The sequence below is a fragment of the Apaloderma vittatum genome, unplaced genomic scaffold (assembly GCF_000703405.1).
Source record: "Apaloderma vittatum isolate BGI_N311 unplaced genomic scaffold, ASM70340v1 scaffold22611, whole genome shotgun sequence".
Taxonomy (NCBI): Eukaryota; Metazoa; Chordata; class Aves; order Trogoniformes; family Trogonidae; genus Apaloderma; species Apaloderma vittatum.
Genome location: NW_009699941.1, coordinates 11575 through 25382, shown reverse-complemented (window position 1 = coordinate 25382; position 13808 = coordinate 11575). Strand labels below are relative to the sequence as shown.

Here is a 13808-nt window from a genome sequence, read left to right as displayed (position 1 = left end):
CCTGGCGCGGGGAGCACGGCAGCTGTAACAACGTTAAATCCCGGAGCCACCCTGTGACATGAAGGGTGAACCCGACAGGATGAGGCGGTCGCTGGGATTTACAGGCGTTTTAATGCATCCTGCGCTGTTTCGTGAAAGAATCACTGTCGTTCTGGCTTGAGTGGTTCAGCTTCAGGTGTATTGGGTGTCTCGATGTAGGAAAGGCTTCTGGGACTTGCACAGACACTCTGTAAGGAAGCTGCCTGCCTTCGAGTTCCTCCTTTGCAATGCGAAGGGAGGGTGGAAGGTGGGAGGAGAGACCCCTGCCCAGAGCAGCTCACCAGACTGACTTCTCAGGTCCAGAGCACATGTCTTGGCAGGAGCAGCTGAGGGAACTGGGGCTGTTTAGCCTGGAGAAAAGGAGGCTGAGGGGAGACCTTATCCCTCTCTGTACCTGCCTGACAGGAGGGTGTAGAGAGACGGGGGCTGGTTTCTTCTCCCATGTAATAAGTGATAGGGCAAGGGGAAATGACCTCAGTTAGTGCCAGGGAAGGTTTAGATTGAATGTTATGAAGAATTTCTGCACCAAAAGGGTTATCAAGCACTGGAACAGGCTGCCCAGGGAAGTGGTTGAGTCACCATCCCTGGAGGTATTCAGAAGATGAGGTGCTTAGGGACATGGTTTAGTCGTGGACCTGGCATTGATGGTTTAATGGTTGGATTCAATTATCTTAACGATCTTTTCCAACTTAAATGATTGTAATGAAATATTTTTTTCTGTTTATGCCATCAAATGGGTCGGGTACCTTTTCTACATCCTTTCTGGCTATATTGCTTTCAAATATCATCTAGAATCAATGAACAAAAGAGTTCGGGGCTGGGAATGAGGGCAGCGATTCAGGAACTTTCTAGTGCTCCTTCTGCAAATCAATATGCCAAAGTTTCTGTGATCTTTCCTAGGAAAGGTTTTTGCTGACATTTAGGTAAGCAATGTGACACTGCACTGAGTCATCAGCATTAATGAAAAAGCCATTTAGGGATTTCAGAAGGGGCTCACCAAACAAGCAAAAGCTGTGTGAATTTGCCCTGCCTTTTTTGTGATCTGCATCAACTTTCAGCACTTCTGCAAAAATCAAATAATCGGATTGTAGTTGCCAGGCAGGTTTCGTTTGGAAGGGAAAGCCACTCCAGGACTTTGCTTTGTGGGTCTGTGGTCTGGTTTTCTGTATGGGCAGGGGAAGGATTTCCACCTCATTGTGTGTTTTCACTTTGTTTCTGCTGTGAAACCCGGCAGTTGTACCATCTGCTGTGTCCACAAGCCTGGTGGGTGGGTGCCCTGCTGGGAGGGTTGGCAGGGTACCCAGAGCTCCTTGCAGAAGCCAAAAGGTTCTTGGGGTGCTAACAGCCCTTGCTTGTTTCCTGTTTTTTTTTTTACCACCAAACAGGTAAAAATACATGAAGATCTGACTTGCAGTAAAGCTCCAGTCTTGGGATTTAGGCATTGCTGCTTTTTTTTTTTTTCTATGTATATATTTTTGTGCTAGAAATGTCAGCATGCCTCTTTCATGCTAGGCTGCAACTTGACGTGGCTTTTACATCCTGAATAAGCAAAGATGTAGTGTGAAATGTGTCTAGTTTACTGGCCTGGCAACTCAAAACTCAAGGCATCTCGTGAGACCAATTTGACTGAGGATTTCTGTCAGTGATGCTTGTTGCTAGGTTTAATAAGTCTGTGATAATTTGTTTTCTTGTAGGTGTCAGCACAATTCAGGTGGAAAAAGACCATACTGAAGAAATGGTGAGTAGCTGTATGTCAAAGCAAATTTTAGAAAATACCAGTCACGTGCTCACCATGTTTTGTCTTTAAAAAGGAAACATACAAAAACCAGTCTTGTGGGTTTTTGACAGCTGTTTTGTTTTTTTTTTTTGATGGCTGAAAGTTCTCAGGGTAATGGTTTTTTTTCCCTAAAGGTAAACTCTTGAGAGATCATCAGTGATGTGTAACTTAGAGTCCTTTTAGCTGTTAGAAGATGTCTGCATGCACTTTGGTGCATTTGGTGAAAATGGAAGTTGGCTTCTTGCATCTGTGTGGTATTTTTGAAACTCTCTGTTGTACAGCTGCCTGAAAAAATGATCTGAAGTATTATTTGATAGTACCTGTTATTAGATTGCAAAAAGTGAGATGGCAACTTTGAAGGAAGATGAAATATCTACAGTTACAAACTATGTAATGGACTTGCTAATGCAATCCTCCCATCTCCTGCTTTGGAAAGGGATTCTAACCTGTTTGATTAAATAAATGCTGTTAGCTGCTCTTGGCACCCGTAACCTGACATCAAGCCTTCCTTTCATAGCGTGAAAGTATGTTTATAGTGTGATCGTTTAGATTAGTAAACACCTGGTGATAAGTAAAGCCAGTTAAAAGAAAAACGGCTCTAAGTGTTTTGTTGTCTCCTCCCATCCACCCACCCAGATTGTCAGTGTGAGACTCCCATGCTCACGACCACCAACTTTAACACTTGAAAGTAGTTTTGCATCAGTTTGTACAGAAGAGCTACTTTGGCAGTGCTTAAGATTGGAGGAGGTTGTGTGACTTGCCTAAATCAACCAGTTTCCTCTGCTTTCAGAAGACTATCCAGTTGAATGTTAAGCACCGAGAGCAGGGCTGGCAGTAAGCACACACACACACATGAAAAAGTGTGGCGCGTGTCCCTTACAGAGGATATAAAGGCATCTTTGGTTTATTGGCAATCCAAGCAATACTTCTGATAATACCTTTGTAGCATCCTCCTTTGGATGGATCCTACAGGATGATCCTAATCTTTTGAATGTGTGTTGTGCTAGTTGTCTTTTTTCATAGGGTGCTGTTCCCACGCATGTTGTTTGACTCTCCTTTGTACTGAATAGGGTACTTAATATTTCAAAAAGCTACCTATGCAAACAAAAGGAGAGATAAAAAGAGCTAACGACTATCCTCTTGCTGGTATGGGAGTGAGGAGCAAAGCACTTGTTGCCTGAATGCACAGGAAGTTGTGGTAGAACTGGGGATTACTCAAAACTCACAGATAATAGCCTGAACTCCAAGCCTAACTAACTGGCTTGTAAGTAGGATTTCCATTTTTGCTGTGAGAATTTTTTCTCCTATTTCCTTTCTAGGTAACACGGTGCATAGTGGAGGTTTTGTCCAACGTTCTATCTAGGCCAAATGCACCACCAATTAATCCTGAATGCAAAGAAATCTTGAAGAAGAGTAAGTACAACATTATCTGAACTTGTGAAAGGAATTCAGCAGATGGAGTCTGTCTTGTGTTGTTGCTGGTGAACTGTTATTTCAGCTCATGTGAAACTGGTGCCTCCGAATTTCAGGGTCAAAATTCAGATTTCCTTCTGTTTAGTCTGTCTTGCTCAAAGAGCCAACAGCCTCACCTTGGTAATTTTCAGGGATTCTTGGCTGGCAGGTGTGGCTCTCTACTTAAGCCACCCAGAGAGTCTGAGAGGACTAGGCAAGCTCTTTAGATAGCTTGAGAGGTCAACAGATGTTACTGGGTTTGAACCGTGTGCTGCAGGCATCCCAGAGGGTAGGAACTGGCTTTAGATAACTACCACTTAAACAAGCAAGACTCCTGCGCCTCGTGGCGGCAACTGAATTCATGCCCAGCTCGGGAGAGGAGAGTGCTGAAGGCTCCCTGTGGGAGTGCTGGTTTCAGGTGAGCTCGTGCCTGCAGCACGGGACTTGGCTGCCTTGACGTCAAGGTGTGAGCCTGCTTCGCTGTCGGCAGTGAAGTGTGTTAAGTTTGATGCTGTGCCACCCTGCACAATGCACATCTTCCTTTTCTGGCCAATTATAGTTGATTACAGAAAGATAAAAGGCTCTTGAACTTACCTGCCAGCAAAGAAGCAATAATGAAACCCATCTGTCTCCTGCCTGTTTATAGAGGGAATAACGCACGGCCCCAGCACGGCCATCAGAAGAGCGTGCTTATGGGATTACATGTATTTGTACCTAACCCAGCCCCGTATTTCTAGAAATGGCGTCAGGCATCAAGATTTTTTTTTTTAATGGCATTGTTAGCTTGAGAATAAAAACTTCATATTTGCCCTGTTTTGAAAAATAATTAAAAAAAATAGAGAGAGTAAGGACATTTTTGCCATTTAACAAGAATATCAGTTAATGAGAAATCATGAGCTGGTTTTAAAATCTGTACAGCTGTTATCTGGAAACTTCTAGGATTTGTGGTCTATTTCTGATGTTATGCAGGCCCAAGGTGAAGCAGAAATATCTTCATGGAAATGTACTGTTACCATTGTGGTTAGAGTCAGACTTTCATTCAGCATTTTGAAAATTATGGAAGCAGCGTGATTTGATTAAACCTAACTATTACAAAGTAGCTTCCCTCCCCCAGTAAATTTGGAACTTCTAAAATTTGCTAAAAGCCCCAGATATTTTCAAATAGCTTGAAATGGATGGTTGTCTTTTCTGCAAGTAAGTGTATGTGATGGATAAGTCCTGACATTCAGAGAACTGAACACAACTCCAGGTCCCATTGATTTTTATTTTATTTTTTTTAATGGAAATGAAAGTTAATTTAATTCCATGCTAAAAATGGGATCGCAAACAAAGAAAAAAGCCAAAGAGGAAAAATTTTGGAAGTTTCAGTGGGCCTTTTAAAATGCCTAATTAAATTAATATTAGTTAATGCTTTCCCAGGCAAACATACAAAATATTAGAAAATTAATAATTTTAAAATCAGAACTAAAGAAAATAATTCTGTTTAAATCTTCTTGCTACTTTGGGAAGCCAGTTATCTATTTAAAGTGAAGTTATGCTTCAGTGGAAAGCTGGATTACTTCATTATACTGCTTATGTTATTGTAGGTGGTAGAAATGATAAAGACAGAAGTGAAAACAAACAACTTGAAGCGAGGCATTTGAAAGACCCAGCAGAGACTGAAAATCACCGTACTGGGAGTGTGGAGAAAGAACAAAGTCAGGCAGAAGAGGAATCTAAAGAGTACATGAAAGGAAGTGATGAGGAGAAACTTGCTCAAGAGGAAGGCAAAAGCAAGGAAGAGGAGGATGGACACCACACACCTATTCAAGAAGAGAGACTTCATATGGGAGAACAGAAAGACTATCAGGAAATTGGAAGAGAGGAGAAGAGCTACCACAGTAAAGAAGACAGCAAAGAGAGTAAGCATCGTGACAAAGAGGTAGAGAATGCTGTTCTCAAAAAGAAGTCCTATTCTGGAGGTATGAGCACAGAGCAATTCCCTGATGGGAGTGATCAGCGCCCTGTGGGCCACTGGCACTCGGAGGAGGGAATACAGAGCCCTTTCAAAAGAATTCGTGAAGGTGAAAAGGGAGAGATGGAGGAAGAAATAAGTCAAAAATACCATCATGAATCTAAGGAACGTGATTTCTCCCATCAGCAAGAGCCTGAAGAATCTGATGAAAGTGAAGAAGCAGAGGGGGAAAAGCAACCCAATAAACCCAAACATCATCATGGGAAGCATAGAATGGGTGACTTCTCTGAAGAGAACGGCGGCCGTGATGGTCCGAAAGAGGAAGTAGCTGAGGAATCAAACACAGAGGAGGCCCATCTCTGGGACAGAAGGAACCACCGTCAGAAACAGCATGAAGCATCTGAACAGCAGCGTGAGGAGAAGAGTGGTTATCATGGGAGGCATGGGTCTGAGGAGCTGGAGAGGAGGCATGCAGACCAGGGAATTGAGGAGTACAGAGAAAGGTGGCAGCAGAGTGAAGAGAGCAGTGAAGAGGAAAACAACGGGCATCACCACAGTGAGGAAAGTAATGAGAAATGGCATGGGGAGAAGAGACACCATGATGGATCCCATGAGTTGAAGAGACACCATTCTGAGGGAAGGACACATCTTGGAGATGAAAGTGAGGAAGAGCTGGACAGGTATCATCTCAGTGGTAGCAGCAAGGAGAAGCAACATCGTGCTGGAGGGACATACCACTTGTGGGACAATGAAGATGACGAGTCACAGAAAGCATATGTTCGAGAGCGCAGAAAACAGGCCAGAAAACCCTACAGCACTGAGGAAAGTGTAGAACAGCAGCGCCACCCTGGCAACAGTGAGGAGGACGAAATAGAAATGAAGCGTAGCAGAAGTGATCAGATGGAAAATGAAGAGGAGAATATGGAGGAGGGAAGATATGCTGAGAGACAAGAATACAGAAGCCATCTCCCTGCAGAGAGTAAGAGAACCACGGCATCCTACAGGCCCTTCTACCCACTGCTGTGGCAGAAAAGACAGCATTTTGAGAAAAGGGACAGCACAGGAGAGCAGGTTCTGGAGGGCAAAGAGGACAGCAGGCCCACCCCAAATGAGGAGAGTCTTTTCCCTGAATATAATGACTATGACTGGTGGAACAAAAACCAGATCGTAAGTGCTCTGAACCATGGGCGCACCGAGAAGAGGAATCTTGGCCAAATGAACAGATACGATATGAAGAGGCAATACAACAAGATGGATCAACTTGTACAACTTCTGAATTACAGGAGGAAGTCAGCTGAATTCCCAGAGTTGTACAGTTCTGGAAAAGACCTAAAAAAGAGCCACGTAATGAGGAATGACAGAAGAAGTCTGAGTCAGAGGCCTCTGACAGAAGAGGAGGTATGTATACAGGTGTTTCTCTGCAAAGGTGGGGGAAGCTGACTTTACAAGCATATTCATAATATGTTTCCCAGGCAGCTGGTAAACTGTGCATGGAAAAAAATTAAATCACAATGAGTGCCAGATCTTCAGTGGATTAAAAATCTGCTGTCTCTGTAAAGATTCAGTGGAAATAACCGAGGGCACAGTTTGTAAAATAAAGACAATGTGTATCCTCACCAGCTTCTATCTGCTGCAAGATTAGGTAGAGAAAGATTTTCTTCATTTTTGGGCCCTACCTCTCCCTCTAGGGTCTTACAGACTAATAAAACAAGGATGCCCATTGCATCAGGAGCAGAGAGGTAATTAGTAAGCACCACTTGGTCTGTTGGGTTGTTTAAAATGTACAGCTGAAAAATAAGTTGGACCTCTGGAGGGAAATTCACCTGTAACTACAGAGCAGAACATGGCTTGCACGTGTAAGCCCGATTCATGCTGTGTGCTTCCCCTGTATGGGAATCCTTTACTTGTTGGACTTCCTGTTCTGCTTTGGTGTCTAGGACTAAAAATGTCTACATACATCAGCTAGATGCTTCTCCTGTATGGAACTGTTACCTATTGCACAGAGCTGGGCTGGGAGCAGTGAAGGTTTAATATGAATATATGGAACGGTTAAAGTGTTAAGTCGTCATAGTAAACAAGAATTGACTGCGTAAGTGTGGTTTTTTTCCCCCTAGCATCTGGTACTGTGGAGGTGTCCTCTCGCTGCACACTGTTCTTGCTGTGTGTCATAAGCCTGAACCATTGTCATCTATGCTGTAGGGACGGTCACCTGGGCAGAAGTGACTGCACGCTGCAGGGGGTGGCAGCAGTGGCTGCAGGAGGTCACTACTAGATGATGGTGCTTTAAAGTTAAAAGGATCAAGCTGTAGTTAGAGGCAACCCTCACAATGAGTCTTTTGATACTTTCCCCCTCCCTAATTTGGTTAAAAGCAGGAGATGGCACAAATCTCCAAAGTTTGTACTGTGGTGCTGCTAACCCTGCCCACAGCAGCCTGCTCAGGGACCAGTAAGGAGCAGATGCCTGCCTCTGAAATGGTCTTTATGCCTCATTTTCATGGAACAAAACCACTTTCCAGCATTATTTGATATGTAAAATGCTGTTTATGTTTTCACAGGAAAATGAACTGGAAAATCTGGCCGCTATGGATTTGGAGCTGCAGAAAATAGCTGAGAAGTTTAATGACAACAGGAGAGGCTGAAGGTGATCGGCTTTGGCATTTCAAAGCTGGGGTAGCTCTACTCACAATACCTGTAGTTTGTGGTAAATTCACTGCCACCGGATTGTTGTTTGCCCTAAACCCAGGAAATACTAGTTACTGTCCTCTGTAGTGTAGTGATTTATACAGCTGAAAATGTCTTTAATTTGCTATTATGCTATTGAGATCTAAATGGCATGAATTTTAGTATCACAACTCTTCATGCAAGGCAAATATTTTTAATATGCTTATGAAAATAATTGTGTTGGTGTTCTTCAGAAATATATTTGAGTTTGAAATAATAAAAATTATTGATCTTGGACCAAACTTTCTCCTTGCTTATATGACTGTTTTGGTTATTTCAAAGTAACTTCAAAGACTCGGAAATGTCCTGTGAGTTACTTAGTTCTGGAAATTGGTCATTAAAGGAGCAAAGAGGTTGCAACACCAAATGGATGCTTGGTAATTTGGAAACGGGGTGCTTCAGAATCAATGCATTATACAGTGGATTGGTTTTGCCACTTAATTCAGAGTAAGTAGTCCCATTAAATTAATCACCTACCATGCTGTGCTACCATGTTCTTTCTGCCTTTCTCGGCAGCCGGTGACCTGGGGGCAGGATGGGCTCGGTGTAATAAACAGTGCGCTGCCTTCTTAGATGAGGAAGTGGAGGATGAGGAGCCATTTGGTAATCTTGCAACACCAGGAAGCATTAAAAGAGAAGATCCCATAATTAGTTTCAATTATTTGAAGCGTCTGCAGTTCAATTTAATTGTAACTTATCCGAATATATTTTTTTACAGACACTGCTGTGACAGTGTCTTCGGTTGCCGGTATAACACCCTGCACAGGAGCGGTGCCTCACAAACAATTCAGCTGAGTCACACTGTCAGTAACTGCAGTAGCTGTCATGTCCATGTAGCTCGTTCAATCCACCTGCTCATTAAACCACACACTCTCTCAGGTAACTGTAAGGCAATATGAACGGGAAATACTCCGTGCACTACTGATCCTTGAACTGTGTGAGCACGTCTATGCCTTGGGATTTTGGTAACACCACTCGAAGGGTTTTGTCTGGTTTGGTTAAGCTACGTGAAGATTGAATCCTGGCTCAAAGTTGACGGAATTTTGACTTTGGTAGGACTGTGGTTTCACCACACTTTTCTCGCAACACTAAGGAAAGTTAGAAAGTGTCCCAGCTGCAGAAATACTGTTGTTTGCTGTCTCCAAATTCTGAGTCTCCCTTCTAAAATTTACAATACTGTACAGTAAGTATTATAGCATGGTTCTTTTTCCCCTCAGCTGGTATGAGAGAAAGCATGTCTGAGAGTATATAAATACCTAGAAGCAAATAGCTTTAGTTGTAGTACAGCAAACTTTCTGAATTGTTCAAGCTTGCAACTGCAATAACAACTTATTGTTTGTTTTTTAAAAAAACTAAGCTTATGCAATTATGCATTCATGAATCATCAATGTTTTCTTAAAAAAAAAAAAAGTATCTCTTTAAAGACTTCAGATATCATTCAGTGGGTTCCAAGACCTTTTTGACAGTTCTTTTATTTGTCATCAAACTTTCTGAATTGTTCAAGCTTGCAACTGCAATAACAACTTATTGTTTGTTTTTTAAAAAAACTAAGCTTATGGAATTATGCATTCATGAATCATCAATGTTTTCTTAAAAAAAAAAAAAAGTATCTCTTTAAAGACTTCAGATATCATTCACTGGTTTCCAAGACCTTTTTGACAGTTCTTTTGTCATCTTTGTTTTCCTTGTGTTGCTCTGTGGGGCTGATGCCACCGGCACTGAGAGGCAAGGCTCTGTTGTGACTGCTCCTGTGTGTTCCATTTTTAGCTACACATTTGCATTGCCTGTTCTTTTTTTTTTAACAGCTCTCCAATACAATTTACATCAATTTGCATTATTTAAATGCAAACTGCGTGCTTCTGGCATTGAAACTTGGTCGTACAATTTAGAACAAGTATTGGTGTATTAAATGAAGCAGAAATGGTGGGGGTTTTTGTCTTCTGAAAAAGTGTTGTCTCTCTTCTGGCTCATGCACCCCTTGCTAATGATAAATGTGATGCACATGAGATGAACACCGGAATGGAAAGCTTGGTAACTACGTATTTCTCCTAATCTGCTATTTTCATCAGATTTCCAGTGAGGGCAGTTGTACGTTCTGCTCCGTGACTGAAGATGGGAATAAGAGCAAGTGATGTGAAGTGCCGCAGTACTTTTACCTCAGCACAGTTGTGCTACGGTGACTGTAACCACTGTGGAGACAGGGCTGATGAGCGCTTGTGCCGTGACGTAACGCGCTCTCCAGCGACAGCCCTTCACGCAGCCTGCGTGCTGGAACCCGGCTTTTCAGACTGCCCGGCTGAACCAAGCCCCTCGGTTCTTCACAGTGTGGCTCCTGCAGAACTCGGCCTGAATGTCAATCCTGCCTTAAGGAATCCACCTCTGGTTTAATATCCACTGCCTTTCCCTATTCCTTACGTACATGTCAGTGACCAAAATGAAATCACGCCACTTTGCTGGTTTATACTTCTAGAGACAGAAATCTTTGGATAGCCTGCCTTGAGGCTCTCATGATTACCAGGTTCCTGAGCTATGCTTTATGGAGACCAAATGCAGGTACGCAAGCATTGCCTTCATTTTCCTCAAATCCCCCCCCTTTTTTTTTTTTTTAAGAGATGCCTTTCATTACATCATTTCTTTTCAGCTTACGGTAAGATCTTGTGGGATGCAGTCTCTTTTTTTTTTTTTCCTGTACTTTCCCTAATGTGTTACTTGTAAAAAGATAAAGGCTCCCTAGAGTTTCAGACAGTCATAACTTGCATTTCAACAACGCTTCACTCCTTAAAGAATTCTTGCTTTCTTACTATTTTTCATTGGTATAAGTATGGGGAATTTAGAATTTGGATTTGGCTAGTGTTACTGCTGGTGAAATGAAGACAGTTTGGTTTTGATCCAAAGTAATTTCTCAAAACTGATCCTTTTATTATGCAAATAAAGCAGATTTTCCCCCAGGTTATTTTTAGAACATTACGTATGATTAAGAAGTAGGATGTAAGACATAGGTTAAGCAACTCACGTGACTCACTGTGTAAGTTTTAACACCTTTGTAGGGCTCTAAGTGACAGTTGTGTACCTGTCTGCCCAATGGAAGTAACAGAAGTACCTAAGCCTGTTTTTCAGGTAAGAAAAATGAAGCAAAAGATAATTTGTTTGTTATTAATGTCCTGGCTTGCACTGATTCAGTAATTTTCTTGCCGTTCCTTAGTTCCCAGGCACCTATCGACTGCTACGAGCTAGATTGTCTCCGAATTTCATCACATACTGGGTGTTCGCTGCTTTCAAAATCATTTACCTTCACATGTAGACCTGCACATGTAGACATAAAGTAAAAGAAAACTCTTCTCTCTCTCCTCCTTTGCCCCACTAACTCTAGAAAGTAGTCGAGAAATACAGGTTCTTCTTTTTTTTTTTAAATACTAAAAAATGACATCTCACATTTCAATTTACTTATGTGTGATTTGCAACAATTACACTGTAACAGAAAAGGTAAGGGAGGCAAAGTGCATTTTTCGGATCGACATGGTCAGTGCAATATAGAGGAGATGATGAAATCTACAACCTGTCCATTTATGGACTTTTCACATAAGAGAAGAAAAGCTTTCCATAAAAAATAGGAAAAAAAAAAAAGGGAAGTGTAGGAAAAGATAAAACAGAGGTAGACAAAAACCTGAAGCTATGTTGTACCTGTTCACGTAAGAGAAATCTTTAACTGCTTCTTTATGCAAAATATAACCTGTTTCGTTTTGAGCTAATCATGTCCTAAAGGAGCATTACTGTTACCAATACACAGAAATGTACGGCTTTATGAAGTCTGATTACTTTATCCCATGGCTCCAGGTTTCCCCCTTGATGAGCACGTTCAGGAATAGAAGCCAAGTCCTGCTGGATCTACGAGCTCCCATATGGGCCTAAAGCTTCCCACTGTGAGCTCCATGGGGTGCAACCAGCAAGGCTATTCTCCTAAAGCCTCTGCTGTACATTTTTACTTCCACAAAGAGGGAAAAGAAACAGGAAAGAAACCTCATTAGGAAAACCATCCTGCAGTTTAATTGAAAAGGCAAATGCAAAGTTAAAAAAATAAAAAAGCTACACATCATGAAAGATAAAACAGAATAAATATATATATACACACACATATAGTGGTTCTCAAAATAGTTGTATCTTAAAATCATGTAACAACTTTCAGGAGGACAACAGGCAATACCATGAGACATTTCAATATCTGGCATTTTAATTTACAAGCACGCACTTTCTCTTCTGTGTTTATTCCAGGAAAACATGGGGTCATGCTGTAAAGTTCTGGTATTAGGATTGTCTTTTTACTGTTCCTTTGGAAAGAAAGGTGTATGATTTTTGCTGTTTATTCTCTTTCCTTAAATTACTTAACACAGCTGGGTTCTGTCTCCAAAGGGGGAGCAGATGACTGTACAATGTTTTACCCTGCTGCTCTTCTGAGAAAGGGGCAAGCTAAGTTAGATGTGTTGATTCAGACTGAAACCTTTTAAAAAACTACTTCATCATAACCACTGCCGGCAACAAATTGAATGCCTTCACTGATGTTTTATTTTCTCTCCATCTTTTTTTTTTTTTCTTTTGAAGTTAATTGTGTTTTGAGTGTGGTGTTTGCTTCCAAGTCTTTTTCTTCTGGTTCTGGTCATATAAACTGGTAAAGAGTGAGACAAGCCTCCCTATCATGCAGTTCTGCTGCTTTTTGCTGGCAAGTATATGACAGGTGCAATTTCTGTGCTGTCAAGAGCACAGAAACTATTATTGTTATTTTACTAACGGCAAAACTCCCGAGATCTAAAGAAAAGTCAATTCTTCAAATGTTAACAGTGAACATCTTGAACTTTGCATCTTTTACATACAGGCTCTTCCATCTTCAGTGCTTCTGAATTACTGGAATCGGATTTGCCCTTATCCAGGACAACAGTTATACCCGATAGAAGGTACCCTCCACCTCCGCTCATTGTCAGTTTTGGATGGCTTCGATCTGGTAAGACCTTTAAAAAAAAAAACGCCAAAAAACACAAACAAAACCCCAAACATCTGTAAAAAGTCACTCTATTTGTGCATACCAAATTGTGTCATTTAAGCTTACAGTATAAGATTTTTTTTTTTCTCCCCAGCCACTACAACAAAGAGCTACTTGGAAAGTGTATCTTTTAAAGGGCAAAGCATCTGCATAGCAGAAACCAGTTACAGAAATACCTAAGAATACAGGCTACTGCCTTACTGCCATTTCCAGCAAATTTATCATGTCAAGGTTTGGGATGCAGGACAGTCTCATTAAAGTGTTCAGAACTAGTCCAGAGGGCTGTGGGCAAGGACCAAGTCAGTCAAATGCAGGAACCTCTTCCGAGGTGGTGAGTTGCTCAGAGATCAGACATTCTTAAGCTTTTGCTTCTTCACAGTTGAGAGGGTACTCCACATTTACAAACATCTTGTTCAAATAAAGGTAGAACTGACATTTTTCACTGCAGAGATGTTTTCCCCCGCTCTCATTTTTCAGTTCCCATCCTGGAAACTTCTTGTTACGTTAGTTCCACGAGACATGCTATTTAAAGACACTGTGTTTTTAAGTCACCACATCTCCCTTACGTGACATTAGACTGCCCCTCACTTTAGCCACTAAAGCAGCACAACTATTAAATCTGTCAGTGTGCTACAAATATTTCGTCAAATATTTATATGAAATGCTCTGGAAGAAGAAAATAAGGTATTTCCATTTGAAATTGTTGCAGTGAAGCATGAGAATTTTTCAGAGTATTTTCCCACTGTTCTGAGGTAAAACAAATGCATGAGCTTAAACAGTTTCAGTCAGTTCAAAACCAGCGTATTTTCAGAGAATGGTTTGCTCCCCGGCAT

At 41.6% G+C, this 13808-nt stretch overlaps 1 protein-coding gene across 1 annotated transcript; it reads left to right on the top strand.

Moving 5' to 3' along the window:
• Nucleotides 1-1733: 1733 nt before the first annotated feature.
• On the top strand, nucleotides 1734-8221 carry CHGB (chromogranin B (secretogranin 1); the record flags this gene model as incomplete). Its single annotated transcript, XM_009878603.1, has 4 exons — nucleotides 1734-1777; nucleotides 3136-3229; nucleotides 4855-6620; nucleotides 7778-8221. Coding segments are annotated over 4 exons (1988 nt in total), but the record flags the coding sequence as incomplete, so codon positions are not given.
• Between the last annotated feature and the right edge of the window lie 5587 nt (nucleotides 8222-13808).